Consider the following 19,826-nt stretch of genomic DNA (forward strand, 5'->3'; position numbering starts at 1 on the left):
AAGAGTAAAAAGAACAATTCTTACAGAGTAAATAACTTCATGTTAAGACTGAGGGCAACTCAGTTCTAAGAGCAAGACAAACACAAGAAGATCTTCAATTGCATCCCCTCTGTTTTCAATTATCATCTATTACATGTATATGTAGGTAAATAACATATAAGCATGTAAGCATTATTTGTTTCCTAATCAGCTATTTCCCATTGCTGACAAGAAAACACTGACTTCAAAGCATCGTGTGCATGAAGGCTACAACACACATCTCTGCTAGCTGTGCAAGCACTGATGCCCCATGTATCACTGTCTTATGCGGTACTTCTTAAATTTACTTATGACATTTCTCATTGTTTATGTATTCTTCTAGGCCTATTTACACAAAAGCTGTTTACATTTAAAACAAGTAATTGTTTATCCAATTCCATGTGAGCATCTCCCCCATGAGCATACTCTGCTACTTTCTGCTCAACTCCAAGCCTGAAAATATTAATTTTTCACTGCTCTGAGGCCTCTAGTTATCAGCTTGCTAGTTGATCCGACAGAGAGGTGATCAGCTTTATTTTTCAGTTGAAGACATAAATTTGTACCTGTTTACCAGCACTGGCTGGATGTTTGCAGCCAAACATCCACAGAGAGCTCAGAAAACCCTGTGTTAGCATCAAACACACACAAAATATTAGAACTCTCTTGATTCAGCATTTTACATTTCTTTTTAGTATAAAAACCTCTGCATACACACACACACACACACACACACACACACACATATATATATTAAAAAAATGTTTTCTACCAGATAGGAGGAGGTTTAGATTGGATATTGGGAAAAAAATTCTCCACTGAAAGGGTGGTTAGGCATTGAAACAGACGGCTCAAGGAAGTGGTGGGATCACCATCCCTGGAACTGTTCAAACACGTGTAGATGTAGCCCTTGGGGTCATGGCAGTCAGACTTGATGTTCTTAGAGGTCTTTTCCCACCTTAATGATTCCATGATTCTAATGTAATATTATTGTATTCATTTTTAAATGTAATACTATTGCATTTTCCTGTGTCCAGTTCTGGCAAGAGCAACATAGAGCTCCTGGACTGGGTCTAGTGGAAGCCTAAGAGGATGACTAGGGGACTGGAGCACCTTACTAGGAAAGGCTGAGGGAGCTTTTCAGCTTCAAGAAGTGACAACTAAAAAGGGACCTAATCAATGTCTGTCAGTATCTGAAGGGAGGGTGCCAAGAAGATGGAGTTAGGCTTTTCTCTAGTGCCAAGCAATAGGACAAGAGGGAGCGGGCAGAAACTGATGCACAGGAAATTCCAGCTGAACATGAGGAAGAACTTTGCTGTGCGGGTAATAAGGCACTGAAGTAGGTTGTCCAGAGAGGTTGTGGAGTCTCCCTCACTGGAGATACTCAAGAGCCGCCTGGACACAATCCTCTGCCGTGTGCTCTGGGACGACCCTGCTTGAGCAGAGAGGCTGGAGCAGATTATCCACTGTGGGCCCTTCCAACCCGACCCACCCTGCAGTTCCGTGATTCTGTATTCCTGGATGTCTTTAGATAAATGATAAATAATTTTCAGATTTACAGATTTTTCAGTTCTGTGATTTACTATGAATGGATAACTCCACAGTAATTACACCAAACTGGGCGCAAGCAAAACCTGGGGGACTAGTGGCTGGAGATCAGTCCTACAGAGAGGGATCTCATAATAAGCGACGGGGTCCTTGCCGTAAGAACCAGGAACAGCATTTCGCCAAACTATGCTGAGAAAAGATTATTCAAAGAAGAGATTACTCAAAAAACCAAAGAAGCCTAAGCGAATATTTTCGCGAAAAGGAAAAGAAAAACAAAACCAAGGCGCTCTCAAAGCTCTAAGGCGTTGTTTCTTTCCCCGCGTTGCGGGCAGGCGGGGGCGGGCGGCGCTGCCGGAACGGCCGTGCCGAGCAGGCGCTTCCCGGGGAGCGGGAGCCGGGACGGAGCTTCCGGCGCGGCGGGGAAGGAGGGGTGCGTGCCGCCGCCTGCGCCTGACAAAGGGCCCGGCGGGGCCCGGCCCGGCCCCATGGCGATCCCCATGGTGCCCATGGAGACGCAGCTGCAGAGCATCTTCGAGGAGGTGGTGGTGAGTCCGTCCCCGGAGCGCCGCCGCTGCCGGGGCAGCGTTGTGGGCAGGCCCGCCGCACGTCCGTGCCCTTACGGCCCGCCGTGCTTCCTCTGGGGGGGAGCCGTCCTGAAGGAGATGAAAAGCAGGTGGAGAGGTGCTTTTGGTTTTCAGGGCGCAGTCGGTGCATGGAGCCCGCCGCCGTCCCCGGCCGTGTTTGGCGCTGTTCGCGGCGGCGGAGGAGCCATGAGGGGCGGTGATTGTTCAGGGCTGCCATCTGCCCCCGCTGGGCTTCATAGGAAAGCTGGGACAGAGTAGGACTGAGCGTAAAACGGCTTGCTTAGCCAGTACCGAATTATAGAGTTTGCTGAGTTTGCTGTAAAATAAACAGTTAAAGGAGTCTTGAAGGAAACAAGAAGATGGATGTCCCGAGTAGGCGAGCCGGCGTAGTGGCATGATCAGGTAGTGGAAACACACACGCACAGTGCTGCCTGCAGAACGAAGCACATTTACTCAAGGGCTTCTCCATTTTCCATAAGGCATTCCTTCCAACACTTTACCCAGCTTTGCTGCCTATCCGTGGATGCATTCAAGCCCCGAAACTGCTCACAGTACTCGATACCAAAGCTGAGTGCAGCAGGATAATCCCCTCTTTTGTCTGGAGGGCTTCACACAGGGTTTGATGCATCCCGGGATGGGGTTTGCCCTGCTGCCTTCCTGGTCTCTCCCTGCTGGCTCACACTGAGCTGCTGCTGACCAGCACCCACAGATCCATTCCTGCAGGGCTGGTCTCTAGCTACTCCTCTTCCACTTTATGCTTGTGCCCAGCATTACTCTGTCCCAGGTACAGAATCTGGCATTTGCTAAATTTCGTGTCACTGATTGTCCAGTGCTCTGATCTATCCACATCCTTTTGTAAGGCCTCTCATTCCTCAAGAGTGTCAGTAGCACCTGTCAGTGTAGTATCGTAGCAGATTTGCTAATGGTGTATTCAACTCGTGCACCATTATATAAATATAAATATACTGAACTCTAGAACTGAGCCCAGAGGAACACCACTGGTGACCCATCACCAGCCAGATGCAGCCCCACTGACTGCAGCCCTTTGAGCTCTTCCTTCCAGCCAGTTCTTCACCTAGCACACTGGGAACCTGCTTGTCCCACAGCTCAACAACTTGTCCAGAAGGATGCTGTGAGGGGTAGTGTCAAAAGCATTAGCCAGACTAAGTACTTGCACTGCCTTCTCTTTGTTCTCTCTAGGTGGGTGACCCTATGATAGAAAGATAGTAAATTAGTTATACAGGACTTTCCCTTTGTGATGCCAAGTCAGTGGGTCATTAATCACATCTGTGTGGAGCACAGATTAATGAGGTTCTTGGTAGATATGAGACGTTCACAGCTGGAAACACTGGGGTGACAGGAGCTGATCCTGAACAGGAGCCTGACTGACATTTCAGACAAAATGAAGCTGATTGAGCTGTCTGAAGTGGAAAGAATATGTAGGTCTCAGAGCCATTGAAAAATTTTCCATATGATGAATTTCAGTAGAGGGAAAAAAAAGCCCAACCTTTCTGTTTTAAGTTGGCATTGTAAAATGCATAATGTGCTTTTCTTTGTGTGGTGTTAAGCTGCTTGTAGCATATTAGTTGCCTACACATGATTGATTCCTCATTTTGGCACTGCCATTCAGATTGGTTTTGCGTTTTTAACATTGTCATTTGCCTGTGTTGTCTCACTACCTGTTTTTATGCACTGTTATTTGCCTAAGATTGATAAAGAACAACAACAAAATAGCTCCTGAGAAAATTTCTCTGTATTTTTGGAGCTATAACTGATAAAATAACAACTTAGTGCTTTCCCTGCTGCAGGTACCAACTTGGTGGATAGCAGCAAACCTTACCTTGCTTTCTGTGCAGAGCAGATGAGTGTCAGCTTCTCCTTTGCTTTCTGAATAGCAATGACAGACAATTCTGAGCCAAATGATTGAAAAGGAACACCAGAAAGTTGATTTTATTACATGCTCTTATGTCTGTAATGTAACAGTGAAAATACAGAGTGATCCATGACCGATCACACCTGAGTATAATATGAATTTTTTACAAAAGGTAGGAAAAACTTTAGGATAATATTTTCCAGAACCACTTTGCTGAAGTTTTAGAATAACAATGTAGAAGCCTTTGACCAAAATGGAGTTGAAAAAGGAAAGCGGGGGGGGATGTAAAAGAAGGTCTTAGAGGAGATAAATTGGATATGCATGTTTAATGATTTTACCTAGTACAAGACTATTACATCATTCAATCAAATTTAAAAAACAATGGATCTAAATTTGGATGAGAAAGTAATTGTATTTAATTGATCTGTGTAACTGAGTGTCATGGAACATAAGAGGGGCAAAAACATAATGGATTCAAAAATCCAATTATTTTTAAATTATGAGAAGATAGCTGTAATAATACAATCGAACAACTTTTGCAGCTATGGGAAGTGAATTAATCTCTAGGTGTTTAGAAGACAAAAAACAATAACAACCCAAAGAAACAAAGCCTTTATCTAGATCTGCAACATTTATATGTGCAATGAAAACAAAGCAGTCTCATTTTTGGAATAGTGTGATTTAGCAGAAGACTCCTATGGTTCTCTGCTACAGTCCCATAGCAGTGTGAATTTGTCTTTTGTGCTTTGTCCTGGGGCCATGATAGTTGTGGAAAATCTTCTGGCAGTAGCTCACTTGGGGTTTTTCTCTTACAGAAAACAGAAGTAATTGAAGAAGCTTTTCCTGGGTAAGTGTGATACTGCTTTATTTGAGCAAGGTTTTATCTATAAATGTATTTTTCTACTTGTTTCATTGGTTATGGCTAAAAACTAATGTTCTTATTTGCATTAGGATGTTTATGGACACTCCTGAAGATGAGAGAACCAAACTGATCAGCTGCCTGGGAGCTTTTAGACAGTTCTGGAGCAGTCTTTCCCAGGTTGACATTTGATTTGTTGCTTATGTCTTTGTACTTTATATACTTTTATAATATAAGGATACCTTTTCTAGTATCTAGTAAGGGACAAACCCTTAAACTATAAGGTTTGTATCCAGTTATTCAGAATCTGGTTTCAGACATGGCATAGTAGAGAATATGGGAAGACTTCGTGAGGAAAAAAAAAAAAAAAACCACAACGTAATTTTGAGATTTGTAAGGTTATATAGTTGTTCAGCAGAGGTTGGTGTGCAGTGCAAGTAAAGATAAGCAAATAAAGTGTAATGGTAAAGAAATAAACAATAAAAGGTGGTTTGTTACAGAATTTATGGTAGAAGTGAATAAATAGGTAAAAGAGAAAAAATAAGATGGTTAAGTTAAAAAATCACCTTTCAAAAGCTAGATACCTCCAGCCACTGCTCCATAATTGGAGGCCTGTTCATCTTTATTTTTCCCTTTCACAATTATAATCAAATTCAGTGAAAATAATGTAGAATAGTTCTATTTTACTTTAGACTGTGCTAACTTGCTTGTGAAAACCAAAGTTGACTATAGAAATCTGTGGTTAAGCTAGGAAATGTTTCCTGTACTGGACAACTGACCAACTTCTGCTAGACAAGTGAGCTTCCAAATAAGATCAAAAGACTTGTAGGGAAAACTATAGGTTGGGCTACTGGATCACTTCTATTGATTTACAGTCCTGTCCTGTGTTAGTTTCATACTAACTACGTACTAACTACTTTTTCATGGTAGGATACTATGTGAATTTTACAGTTTGTTTCACTACCTGTAAATACATTCTTCCTGCTCTCTGTTGTTTTTTCAGGAGTCCCATGAACAATGTGTCCAGTGGATTGTAAGATTCATTCATAGCCAACATAGTCCTAAAAGAATTTCTTTTCTTTATGACTGCCTAGCAATGGCAGTAGAAACTGGACTTCTGCCCCCCAGGTGAGCCATGTTGGAATAATTGATTAGATACATGGAAGATGTTATGCTGGAGGTATTTTTGCAATGACATTGTTGTGTTACTGCTGGAAAAGATGTGCTTATTATCTGCCATTCATTCTTGCATTGTCTTCTTCTGCTAGGATGGTTTGTGAATCTCTGATAAACTCTGATACACTTGAGTGGGAAAGGACTCAACTGTGGGCATTAACATTTAAATTGGTTCGGAAGATTATTGGAGGTGTAGACTACAAGGTATGTTCCACTCGTTCCTTTCTCTTTGCAAAGACATGTTATTTGTTCCCGTTGTTTTTATGATTTTTATTTCAGAGGCATCCAATTTTTCAAAGTCTGCTTTTCTTAGAAAATAAAATTCAGTGAGCACTTTCAATGCTTTTTGTACCCTAAGAGATAATTTTGTATTTACAGTGTAACTCCTTCATAGTCTTTTCTCTGACAAGCTAAATAACCCTAATGCAATTGCAGACGTGGTAAACACTAGAAAATAAAAATTATCAAGCATTAAGGCTGGAATTTTGCATCTGCTTTAATCTCTGTTGCTACATAGCAAAAAAAGCTCCTGAGCTGAGTCCTTGGCATGGTACAGCTCCAAGAGAAGGAGTAGGAAACCATGCATCTCTTGAAGACAGTCACCTTGCTGCATTGTTGATCATGTTAGAGCAAAAAACATAAAATACAACACTGTGCTCTGGTCAGGCTGCAAAAGGTTTTGTTTCTGGATGCACATTAAAATACCAACAGTTACTTTCTCTTCTGGAGCATCCTAACTCTGAGAAGTTCCATAAGGAATTTAATGTAATTTGTGTTCATTTTTTATGTAATCAGTATTAATATTCTCAGGAGCAGTTTGTCTTCTGACACTTGACAGCAAGAACTAATTTTTCTGTCAAAATGTTGTCTGACCATAGTGACTGTGTAATCTTTCTGCCAGAAATAAAGAATATCTTGGAACGTTAATTTCATGTGCTTTCTTTCAGGGTGTGCGTGATCTGCTGAAAGTGATCCTAGAGAAAATCCTAACAATTCCAAATACTGTGAGCTCAGCTGTTGTACAGCAGCTTCTAGCAGCAAGAGAGGTAAGTATATGGATTTTATATCACTGTAGAGGAAGACAGGCTTGTTCTCTTGTTATAAATGAGTTTCTGATGGTTGGGATAGCTCTGATTTTTGGTATAGTTCAAGGGGAAGGTCATACTCTTTGTGTTCTAATTCTTTACTGTAATTGCAGTTTATGCAGTAAACAAAGTGCTTTTGTGGGGTATTGTGAGTGTTAAAATCCCTAATAAGATAGTCAGACCCTCTGCTTGACATGCCTAAGGTAAGATGTATAGGATATAATAACGATTAATAGTTTTTTCTTAGTGAATAAAAATAGTAATTGTTTTCAGTACTTCGTGGGCAGACATAGAGGCGTGGTCTTAATTAGGTTCAAACAGTCTAACTTATGCTTGTACAATTTAAAACAGGTTTGAGAATGATGTATTACTATCAGAATACAACTTAAGAAAAAGTTTTTTAATTCTTGTATCTGTTTTAGTGGGCTGTCTCAGACTAGTAGACAGATTACACATTCATTTACCCCGTCCAGGTTCTTTTACACTAATGATTTTTTTTTATTTATAGGTGGTAGCCTACATCTTGGAAAGAAATGCTTGTTTACTGCCTGCCTACTTTGCAGTTACAGAAATCAGGAAACTATATCCTGAAGGAAAACTTCCCCACTGGGTAATGATGTGATATAAAATAATGTACCCTGGAATTTTGTTGCACACAATACTTATATTTTAAAATAAAGTGTATGTGAAAGTTTAAAATCTGCTCAACAGTAGGCTCTGTGTTTAGTCACATAGATGAAGATACAGGCTTGATGTGATTGCAGCAGCAGCTCTATGTGTTCTTGCATGAAACCGATGACATAATTTTGACCTATGGTCTGATGTTCAAAACTCTTGAAGCACTGAGTTGGTTTTGTTGAGTATGTTTGGAAATGCAGGTCATACATATCTACCACTTGTGTTTTCTCTGTGGCTTCAGGATAAGACAAATCACTAAATACCTGACCAGTGTTTTCTATGTTTAAACTGAGTTATGCAGAAACATTTGGGGCTCTGGTGGGATGAAAATTGTCATTGTTTCCAAAAAAATAACGTAATATAGGTCCAGTTTTTAATTTTGCATTCTGTTAATATAACTAGGTGTTTGGAAAAAGGTAAAATCCCAACTCCCTTGTATTAATGGGAGAACTATTACTGTCTTTTGAGAGAAGATTTAAAGTAGATTGTACTAGAGTGGGTCATTTTTCTATGTGGAATTGTTTTTCAGCAGCAGAGATTTGTTATGAGCTGAAATTACAGCTTATTTTAAATAATCTAATTGTTATGCATTCAAATAACATAGCTTGCGTAGGAGAACAGTTCTTACATAAACTCCTACCTGAGTGCGAAGAGGGAAGAGTGCTTCCTGCTCCTCCTTTCTAATGCCACATTTTTCATTTTGTGGTTGTCTGTTCCAGATGATCTGTCCAACCTTTTGAAATAGGAAGCTACTTATTTTAGTAGATTTCTGCATATTTTATTAAAATGCATACATGTATATATTTTTAAGTCTTAAATATTCCTTATCAATGTTTGGAACTTTAATATTTTTCTCCTCTTCTCACCCAGTTACTAGGTAATTTAGTATCAGATTTTGTGGATACCTTCAGACCTACAGCAAGAATAAATTCTATTTGTGGTAAGAGAATGACTTAATGAATGAATTTAAAATAAATAAATTTATTTTGATCTGTTTTTTTCTTAGAACCTTTTGGGACCTCTATCTAAGCAAAATAATACAGATATAGTATCTCTACCCTTGAAAGTTTGTTCTCAGACTTGGTTCCCTTCAGTTTTTGTTTTGAAGGGGAAAATTCATTGCTGAGATCAAAATAATTTTTTGCTACCTGATGGTAGTGGAAGTGTGCTAGCTGTTACATGGTCATACACTTTGTAACTACAGGTCGCTACTAGAGTAGGAAAATTGTAGGTTTTCTGTATACAAGGATTTTGAGTTAATAAATATTCACTGAGATGTTAGTTTTGGAGTGTTTCAACTTCAATTTCCATTGGAGCTTTTGTAGCTGCTCAGCCTCTTCTCTGTTGTTGCAGGCTTCTGGGTGAACTTTTCCTAGCTCAGATGGGTAATCTTTTCTGTGAAAGAAATGCACATCTTCATTTATTGTTAGAAATATGATGATCAAAATTTGGATGCTTTAGTGTGATGCCTGCTGCATTTTTCTTCAAAAGATAAAAATGTCTTCTCTTTGCTTTGAGTAGTTTAATAAGAGCTGTGTTCGTTCTGAGCAAGGTTTATTGTGATGGAACTTCTTTAGTGCAGAGATTAAAAATACAAATTCATCTGTAATGGTCCCAAAGTATTTAGTTTCAGAAGCATCTAGTTACTCTTGTATTGGAAGTGTGGCATGGCTTTTATTTACATGACTGACAGGGATCACATTTTTTTTTTTTCCAAGTGTTATGTGTGTAAATGATGTGTATAGATATGATGGAAGGGAAGAAATAAATATTTATTTATTTCTTGTTTTATCTGATAATAATATGGCCAGTTTGGATAAAAGAAGTAATGGAATTTGAACTGAGAGAGGTCAACACTGAGGCACCTAAATTTACGTGCTGATATAGAAATTTGCTTGGGGCTCAGATGCTTATGTTTAAGGAACTAAAATAAAGGCTAGTTTTCTAGTCTACACTGACTAACAAGTGTAAATTTAGCCTACCAAAAACACTTCATGTGTTTTAGTCTCACTGGGCTACGCTGACTGAATTGACTGGATCTTCATTGACTTTAATTGGAATACCCATGCTTGCAGTTGACTGCTTTACTGAACACAATATTGCCTACAGGGTCAATGAAGGGAAATTGAAAGACTAGGTTATACTTAGGTTTATAAGGCTATTTTCTTTGTGGAAAGGGTCAGTCTGCCAAATCAAATCCCTAGGTCAACCAGTGGCAGAGGAACAGTATTCTGGTAATCTGTAAGAGTACTTTTAGATTGATATATGTGGATACTTTTATTTCGGGGGTACCCAAGGTGTATAAATGGAGACTTCACTGCTTAGATATTTTATTAGCTGAAAATTCGTTAGAAAAATAAAATCAATTTGAAGCAAAACCTTTAAACAGTGGAAATTGAAGGAGAGTATAAAAGCGGCCAAGGCCAATTTTTACATCAAAATGATTCGGCCATGGGCCAGTTCCACTGCTTGAGAATTTGTTTCATTGTATGTAGGTCGCTGTAGTCTCCTTCCTGTGGTAAATAACTCGGGTGCTATGTGTAACTCATGGAAGCTGGATCCTACAACCCTTCGTTTTCCTTTGAAAGGTCTCCTACCATATGATAAGGTATGCCTTATTAAACTTCTTAAACTTATGTTATAATATAGGTTGTATTCAGTAAAACAAAACTTTTATATCATTAAAACAGGGAAAAATTTCAACTAGGAATATCCATGTTAGTTAGGCTAACGTCAAAGTTGTAGATATTTTATATTTCAGTGATTTCAAGCTATATATAGAGGACCTGGAAAGTAGTGTTTGGTGTAACTGCTGTCCAGGATGCTGAAGAATATGAAACATAATTTAATGTGCTTTGTGGTTGTGTGCATGTGAGAGAGCAAGTGAGAATTGATTGGAAAATTGGCCAGATGGAAGAGAATGGAAAAGTAATTTCTTCTTTTCTCTGCCCTTCATTATTGCACAGGAAAGATAATTTACAATTCAAACTTAAAATTTGTGGTTTTAAGTGTGAAACTCTGAATGTGAGGTAGTGGTGTACTGAAAGAATTTAAAGGATAAGGACAAAAATCCCTGTTGTTATGCATCCCATTCCCCATACCCAAGATGTCTAAGAAAGGAAATAAATACAGTATGTCTAACATGTACAGTGCTCACTATCTACAGCCATTATCATTTTGTGTGTTTCGTCACACAGATGTGGTTTCTTAAACCTTCATCTCTGAAATACCTGTATAGACTCTTCTCAAGTCCCTGTAAGCTTTTAGTATTCTCAACATTCCTTTGACAAGGAATGCCACATTTCAGTTTCATGTTGCATGAGGAATCAACTCCTTCAGTTTGTTTTGAACCCAGCTCCAGATAATGTTTTTATTTAAAGTGATTCAGGCTGTTGGAAGATGCAGCGAGCAGTTGTTTCATACCTGATTTCTTCACATCAGTCCTGATTTTTATGCATTTTTGGTGCATTTCCTCAGTTGTCTTACCTTGTTTCCTTTGAGTTCAAGGCTGTTCCAAGAAGTGTACCATCCTTTTATTGGATGAAAAGTGTTCTTCTACTTGGACCTCATAAAATCTGCCACTTCCTAAGAGCTATGTTTATCTCCTCATTTCTTTTCATTACCAGAGAGCAAGAGGATTTCCCAGATAACACATACCTGCATAAGTTAGCCATTCATTCTAACCTTGTTTATTCAGTTAAATGTAAGCTCAGTATTAAACATGATCCTGAGGCAAATACATGTTTCTATGTGATGGCTTGTTTCTTTTTCAAGGATCTGTTTGAGCCGCAGACTGCTTTGTTGAGATATGTGCTGGAACAGCCGTATTCAAGAGATATGGTCTGCAATATGCTAGGTCTGAATAAACAGGTACTGTACTGTGCTGTAACACGTGATTTAATTCTGCATAGAATCTGCACTATTCTTTTTCTCTTTTCTTTGCTATAGCTAACTAAGCAAAACAGTTTAGGTACAGAGAGTGATTTTTTTTTTTTTTTTTTTTAATGAGATCATATTAGGTTAATTGGACACTGATATTCCTATCATTTGTATATTGCTTTACGAATGTTAAATTGAAAAGTAGAGATTTAAAATATGATTTTTTTTTGCATTGCTTTTTTTTCCTATAAGGCCAGCCTCAAGTACACCTTTGACAGACAGTAGGAGACTGGTTATTGTTCGTTGGTTTTTAAAGTGTTGTTGTACTCTGTTATATTGGAATGTTATAGTACTAGAATAGTTGAAAGCTGGGGTTTGTTTTGTTACATTTTTTCTTTTGAAACTTTAGAATGGGGGGGCTTAGTCTGACTTGGGGAACCTTGAGGCTGGCCTCATAGTCACTGTTTTGTCTTTTCTTTTTTTCTTCCTTTATTTTTGTTCTGTCCTGTCTTGTCCTGCCCATCCTCCAATGCTCTAGACCTTGAACATTGCTCAGGTATGTTCACAACCTTACTGTTGTATTGTGACTAACGATACGCTGGCCGCTTTGTAGCCACTGATTCCAGGTAGAGAATACATGTACAGTCAGGGCTTGAAATTGGCAGGACCATTAGTCAAGGGCAAATTCTCACTACAATTCTCTAGGCATATGAGAGATGTAGCATAAAGCTGACAGTCGGTGGTCCTTTGATACTAAAATTTTTGTTGGAATGGACTGCTACCATTTCCCTTACCAGTCAGTTCTACTTTGCTGGAATTTTCGGATGAGGAGAGATTTTTAGTTCAACATTTCTTTCCTTAAGCTGGTGGAAAAAATATCCACTGGACTTAATTGTAAAAATATAAGGCTGTAAATATATAATTAAAAAAAAAAAAAAAAAAGTTTACTAGTGGAATTTTCTTATCATTAGAAAGCCTCTGTAAAGAACTTCCCAACAGGCAATTACAATATTCTCCAATCTAGCTGAGAGTAGTGCAGAATACCACACAAAAAGTAGTTCCTTAAAATTTTGACTGCTTGTTGAAATAAATAAACAACTGAGCAAGTCAACCAAGTGGATTTTGGCTTGAAATTTGAAATTATGGGTGTTATATTTATAGTTTATCCCTCATTACATTAATAATTGCCACACCTACTTCAAAAAAAACTGTTTAAGATTCACAAAATAGCGTTGCTGTTTGCAATACTATAGTGAAGGTTGTGTCAGTGTTTCCATTTAAGAAACTTTTTTTAGGTTTGTAACTTGACTATAAAATTTACATGATTCTGAAACCTTGTGTACATTTCCCAATGTAATGGAATACACCAGTGCCTTTTCTGAACTGGGGTAATATTTTTGAATGCACAGATTCCTACATCTCGGCTGACAGTACTCTATGTTGTATATGATGATCTTTTGTACCTAAGACTCAAAGCAGCTGAAATGTTAAAACTTGGAATCGAGCTGCTGGGTTTACTGTTTAAATGAGTAATATTTGTGTGTCTTTCTGTGTCTGCATTGAGTTGATAAACCAAACTATTCCTCTATCCATCTTGTAGCTGGTAAATAATACAAGATACAGACAAAAATTACGTTGAACCCATTTTATTCTTCTAACTATGGATAGTCTGTTCTTTCATGTAAAAAAACCCAAAACATTTATGTTAAAAATGCTGGTTTTAACTCCTACTTCACCATCCTCTAATAGTAATTAAAGAAATAAAATGTGTTAAATTATACTTTCTAAAATTTATTTGCTAGTATAGGAATTCTTACACAAAGTTTCATCCTGGTGTGAACTTTTATGGCCAAGGAACAAACGTGAAGAATGTAGCTTATAAAGGAAATGCTGACAGAACATGAACTATAGCTGTGCTACTACAGTTACACCAGTATAAAGATGTTGAAAATTTGTGAGTTGAAAATTTGTGAGTTAAAAATACAGATTTGGGGTGGGTGGTATAGTGGTATAGAACAGGAAATATGTTCCATTTAAACGTTAATATACTCTGCATAAAATTGTGGAAAACATTAAAATTTTACTTGTTTTCAGGTACAAATTTCCTTTGTGTTATATTTCAATTTGTTAATGTAGTCACCTGACAAAAATAGTAGCATGCTTTTCAGAAGTTTTGTAACTATCAATGCTTTCAGTAAAATGGCTGATAATCTTGTATTTTATTATTAGCAAAATAAACTGCAGAAATTGAACTGTCACTATAATAGAAGACACTTAGAAATGCAAATAGTGCCAAGTTTGTTTCAGCATAAATACAGAAACACCTCAATGCAATGATCATTATTTATTTATGATCATTAATTTTTTTATGTGGAGTTGCTTGTATGCCCTGTCAACTATTTACACAGATCCTGTTGCAGGATTGGAGCCTTCATTTGAATCTTTTGGCATCACAATCTAGGTATGGTTCAGCCAGATTTGTCCTAGTTCTCAAATATTCTTGAAGATGAACAACGAAATTTTGTGGTTCAGTCTTAACTAATCAGATCTGTGTATAGAAAACCATTCACTCATGCCATCTCTGAGTTGTATAAAAATATACAAATCCAGCTGTCCTGTTAACCTTGCAGGGAGAAAAATGAAGGTAAAATTTCATATGTTTTTAGATTCATATGTTCCTTTCAGGATTCTAAGTTTTCTTATGGGATGAGGTTTTCCAATACCCTTATCAAGTACATGGTTTTAAGTCCAGATGTAATAATATAGATTTTGAAATGTTTCTTTTGTTGGTGTCTTGAGGACTCTTAAGTATCTGCTACTGTGTATTTCTGTGTGGAACAGTACAAACACTTGTATATCTGTTTGAATTGGTCTGTAGGAAATAGAGATTTAAATTGTATTTTGTCATGTATATTATCATGATTTGCAGCTGAAATCTTATCTTAAGAGTCTTTTGCAACCTAAATGACTCTACAATTCTATGTCAGTTTATATTCTTCTGCTAACTGGGGTGTCAATTTAAATTCTTAGTTATTTTTTAAAATAATTTTTTAAACTATATAAGAGTTTGGTTTTTTTGGAAGAAGATTAACACAGTTCAGAGTGTCTTAGTACACTGATACACATTAAGATTTGGTTTAGGGTTCTTACAGTTGTTTCTTAAAACGGAACTAAAATAATGTCTTCAGGACATGAATTCACTTTGGAGGTTTTGGTTTATATCTTTACCTTCTCTGTATGTACAGACTTATATGAAGAATAAAATGCCATTTTTGCTTGCATAGTTGCAGTTAGGATCTTGTTGCAGTCCTCCAATCAAAAACTGTTATTTTGATTTCTCTGCTTTGGGGAATATTTGGGACAGGTGGTAATTCTCAGGTGTAAAAATGTTTCATTAGTAGCTATTGTATTAATGATTTTGCTCTTTAAATAGTGTATTTGGCTGGTCACCTTTTAAACCAGCAGTGGTGATCTGCAGCTTATCTCATTAGTTATGCCTTACTCTGTGCAGGTGAACGTGTAGTTGTGTTCTCTGCTAGCTACAAACCAGGATAATTAGCACGGGGAAGTTGTTGTGTGCAGAACTGTTACTTGAAAGGAATGACATAATGCAATATTTAAAAATTGACTTCCACTTTTATTTTTAAAATTTCAGTTGATGCTGGGATCTTACTATCAAATTTTACTGGTGATAATGTGGCAAAATACTCAGTTTAAGGGGTGTCATTATTTTTTTATATGTTTCTGATTGTAAGGGTGTGTGTTGAGAACACTCAAGTATATGTTCCTTGTTGAAACTTACTCCTTTTTTTAATGGGGGAATCTTGAGAATGGCTGCTAAACTTGGAAGAGATGATAGAGTCAGGTATAATAAAAACAATAAGCTTTATGGTTTTGGGTTGTCATAGCAGACCGTTTTGGAAAATGGAAGTGTGGGAGTACTTCTGTCATGTGTTAACTACAGGCATTTTGAACTGGACTTTTGGAGACACCATTTACTCTTGTTGGGATCTTGGCCTATGCGATTTGGTCTTCTGAGTCCATTTCTTAAGAGAATATATTTACTAAATGTTGTTTGTTTAAAATACTCAATAGCTATCATAGCCATCAGCCAGCCTTACTGACTCCTTAAAATATTTTTCTTTTAGGAAATTTTTATGCTAGCAATGCCCCTGCCCCACCCTTTGATACTCACCATGTCTCGACACCTGAGAAAAAGAAGGAATTAAAAATTCAAACCCAAATAAGAACAACAAGCCACCATCCAACTAAAGCTCTGATCCACTTAAAGAAATACTACTAGTCCATTAGAGGGCTGGTCATGAGAAATTTGAATGTCAAGTTGTCATGGAAGCAATTTTTTTCCGCCCTGTATTTCTTCATGGTTTAATAATGTTTTCAATGAAATTATGTATTTTCAGATCTTTAAATGTTATTTTCAGAACAAAATGGAGAATGTGTTTGTACAACCAAATTGTAAAAATTAGAATCATGTTTACTTTAGGAGAAAAACATAGGGATTTTGAATGCTACATTTTTTCATACATAATCCAGAACAGCGTTTGGAGGTTTTTTATTAATTTTTGTTTTACTTAAGCCATGCCAGAACATGAATTCCTACTTATTTGTGAGGGGAATCAGCTCTCACCTATAATTTCATTCATCTCAGTCTATACTGAGATTTTCTTTCACTTTTGAGCAATAAAGAAAACAAGAGCCCAATCCTGCAAAATCCTGTGCAGCACAGTATTTTATTTCCATGAATTCTGAAACTATAGATACAAAATCTTTGCAAAAATATATTCACTGAAAATACATGGAAAAAAAAGTCGCCAGAAAATTAAATTAATTGGGATAGAATGTGGTGTACTGCTATTTTTCTGATGGAAGATTGTTTTTAAAGCAATGAAAGTGTGGTTTTCAGAATAAAAGCTTGAAAAAATTTTTTAAATTTCCTGGGTCTTAAACTTTTTCCAGTCTTAGAACTATTCATAATAGCAAAAATTCCTACTGGAAATTCTGGCTTACTTTTTAACAGTAATATTTCTCCTGTTGTATTCTTTGAATAACTTCATTCCAAATTAATATAGCCTAACATGATTAGGCTTTTGGACATTAACCCAGTGCTTAGCAAACTATTAAATTTCAAGCCCTGTACATAATAGTTTTGCATGCTGGATTATAAACTAGTCTGTAGTGTTGTCTGTTGCACCCTGCTCTGCTTCATAATCAGTTGCTTTGGGAGGGGGAGAAAAACGAGCCACAAAAGACCCAAAGTGTTCTGAACTGATGGTGCCAATACTGCTCTCTGTAAACCTGTACCGTGGTTGGTCTGTGATAATGACATTGCGTACTGGGAGAAAAGGTATCATGCTTTCTGTCTTAGCTAGAGGTTTGTGTTAAGCATGCTTCAAGAAAGCACAGCTGGAATTGTAGCTTTCTGCAGTTTTGAGCTGGCAAAGAGCATGCAACAGGGGATGCTGTTCACTGTATTTTGTCAACTTTTCCAATTCTTGCATTCTATTTTTAATTGAAGAGAATCTCTTTTTCTTTCATAGCAAAAGACTACCATCAATGAAGGTAGAACAAGCATCTCCTTTCAGCATCTCTCTTTACTTTTATTATATCTTTATATTAGCCTTTTTTTAGGCTGCCTGGCTAGTAAGTCAAAGAATTCATCTAAGGCATCCCTAAAATGTTTTATGAGTATTGGGGTGATCTTTTAAGACTTTTTTACATACACCTTTTTGCCTCTAGAAAGGGATAATGCATTTTCATGATTAGTGTTTGAGCAGCTCAGTTCCTTTTCTTTTGTATCATAAAGTAATACTTTTTTCTTTAAGGCTGCATTATGTTACAGGCATCAGGCCAAATAAAAAAATTAATAAATGTGACCATTCTTGATTGCATTGAAACAAACAGATTATTTCTGAAGTGCTAGCACTTTCTGACGTAAGTTAAATTCTCCATTTTTTTTCCTTAGTTATAGTACGTTATGTGAGTGTAACAATACAAATGCAGGATAGTAACAAGAAGTTGATGCACTGAAGATCTTGTAACATGTGGCATTATACTTGGTAGTCTTAAACCGCAGATTTATAATCTGAGTTCCAAATTACTGGTAGTGGACCAATTTTATATATATCTGTACTAACAGAATATATCTGACTATATAATGCATTCCTTGATCATTATTAAAAGTCATCAGAGATGGTATGTATTTTAAATTATTTCTGGGTTTTCATAGCTCAGTGTGAAGACTGTGGCAGTCTAACATTCGAAGCGCTCCTCAGATGTGTAATTTCTGTTCTGTTTAAAGTATGTAGAACACACCACTGATTCATTTTCAAGACTTTTTGGTGATGTAACCTGTGGTGCTGTGTCAATAGGACAGCATCTACTTATAGGGGTATTAACCAGATGTTAACTCTGCTGCTAGTTGCAGGCAGTAGGTGAACCCAATATGAGAGTAAAAACAGAAGAGTCATCAAATCTTCAGCATGTATTGGGATGTTTCCTCTGAATTTGATGGTATAACTGGTCCATTTTCTCTATGGTGATCCCTACTTTTGAAATGGACTTAATGGAGAAAAAAAACAAAACAACAAAAAAACCCCAAACCAAATAAAAGAAACCCGGCCTGTGTGTTTGAAGCATGGGCTTTGTTTTCTGTGACTGTGAGATCAGAGAAATAACATTCTGTCTGAATTTACTATAAAACAGCAAAAAACCCCAACCAAACCCCAGATGTTATCTCTGTGTTGATGTGTTTTGGAACTGAGTAGGGAATTATGGAATACATGATAAAATGTGAAAATCATTGTGACCTGTAACATAGTGCAGCTTTAATATACTGGCTTATCCTTAACTTAAGTTCAGACTTCATCTCATGCTTCCCAGCCTTCTGTCAAAATACTGTACTGTAACTGCAAGTTCTGGAGTTAATGGCAAGGCTTTTGGAATACTGTATCTGATCTCTGCCTTACAGCACAAGCAACGTTGCCCTGTGCTGGAGGACCAGCTGGTGGACCTTGTGGTGTATGCCATGGAACGGTCTGAGACTGAAGAGAAGTTTGATGATGGTGGAACCAGTCAGCTTCTGTGGCAGCATCTCTCCAGCCAGCTCATTTTCTTTGTGCTCTTTCAGTTTGCAAGTTTTCCTCATATGGTCCTGTCTCTCCATCAAAAGGTAAATTGTTTGTAACGTTCCCACACGGTAAGAGGGATTTAAAAAACAAAACCAGTATTTTTTCTAAAAGTGTTACTCACCCCTGCAAGAAGTACCTTATATGTAAGAATTAATTAATTTTTTAATCACTATTCTCTCTAGAAGTCAAATTCTCAAGTTGTGGTGCTGTGCTAGTTGTGGTTTTATTGTATTCAGTTACAGGATGTTGCATTTATTTGGGTTCAAAGTGCACTAAAAACTAGAATAAAGAGATAAACTTCAGAAGATCGAAGTAATGTGTAGTTGCATCCAGTTTACAAATGACTTTTGAACAGAGTGAATGCTCTGTTACATTTGTGGACTAAAAAAACATGCCATGCAAATACATGTAGGAACTTGCTGTTTGTCTAATCAATCCACTCAAGCAATCAAAGGTAATTTGTCCAAATATGGTGATACTGGCAATCACAGTCCAAGTCATTATTACTTCCTAGTAATGATTCCATTAAAACTGATACTAGTATTTGCCCTTTTCTCTGGTGCTCAGGTTTATATTACTAAGGGTGGTGATGCCAGTCCTCCATAAGAAGGGAAAGGAGGGGTTACAGTCAGCAATATCCTGAGCTCTTTGCTGAGAGAGCTGTATGCTATTGATGGTAGGGTAGGGATGTTCTTTCTCCTCACTGTAGGGTCAGCTTGTGGCTATTTAGATGCAGCTTCCAACACGCACAACACATTGCTCCGTCTTCATTTGTCCGCAGTTCCATGTTACATAAAAATTTACTATGTATGTTGTGTTCCACTTGTGATGGATTGTAGTTCTCTGCTCTGTGTTTTCCCTGAAATTAGTTTTACCAGGGCTGTATTCCTGTAATTACTGTTAATAAACAATTGAAAAAGTAGGCATTAACACAATTGCACAAATCTAGTATAAAACTACAGCAAGTAAGAGTAGAATATT

General features: G+C 37.4%; 1 protein-coding gene across 2 annotated transcripts in view; it reads left to right on the forward strand.

The window, feature by feature from the left end:
* Positions 1 to 1,969: 1,969 nt before the first annotated feature.
* Positions 1,970 to 19,826, forward strand: part of MED23 (mediator complex subunit 23) — a 44,339-nt gene continuing 26,482 nt past the window's right edge. Inside the window, exons 1-12 of one of the 2 annotated variants that reach the window (XM_040057988.2) lie at positions 1,970 to 2,108; positions 4,836 to 4,867; positions 4,972 to 5,059; positions 5,883 to 6,007; positions 6,148 to 6,259; positions 7,003 to 7,101; positions 7,649 to 7,750; positions 8,689 to 8,758; positions 10,314 to 10,426; positions 11,593 to 11,688; positions 12,236 to 12,253; positions 18,686 to 18,886. In XM_040057988.2, the coding sequence (XP_039913922.1) occupies positions 2,049 to 2,108; positions 4,836 to 4,867; positions 4,972 to 5,059; positions 5,883 to 6,007; positions 6,148 to 6,259; positions 7,003 to 7,101; positions 7,649 to 7,750; positions 8,689 to 8,758; positions 10,314 to 10,426; positions 11,593 to 11,688; positions 12,236 to 12,253; positions 18,686 to 18,886 (1,116 nt within the window). In that variant the 5' untranslated portion in view covers positions 1,970 to 2,048. The remainder of the gene's footprint in view (positions 2,109 to 4,835; positions 4,868 to 4,971; positions 5,060 to 5,882; positions 6,008 to 6,147; positions 6,260 to 7,002; positions 7,102 to 7,648; positions 7,751 to 8,688; positions 8,759 to 10,313; positions 10,427 to 11,592; positions 11,689 to 12,235; positions 12,254 to 18,685; positions 18,887 to 19,826) is intronic. The other variant, XM_040057989.2, reaches the window with a different exon arrangement.

Source organism: Hirundo rustica, chromosome 3 (assembly GCF_015227805.2).
Source record: "Hirundo rustica isolate bHirRus1 chromosome 3, bHirRus1.pri.v3, whole genome shotgun sequence".
In the NCBI taxonomy this organism is placed as follows: Eukaryota; Metazoa; Chordata; class Aves; order Passeriformes; family Hirundinidae; genus Hirundo; species Hirundo rustica.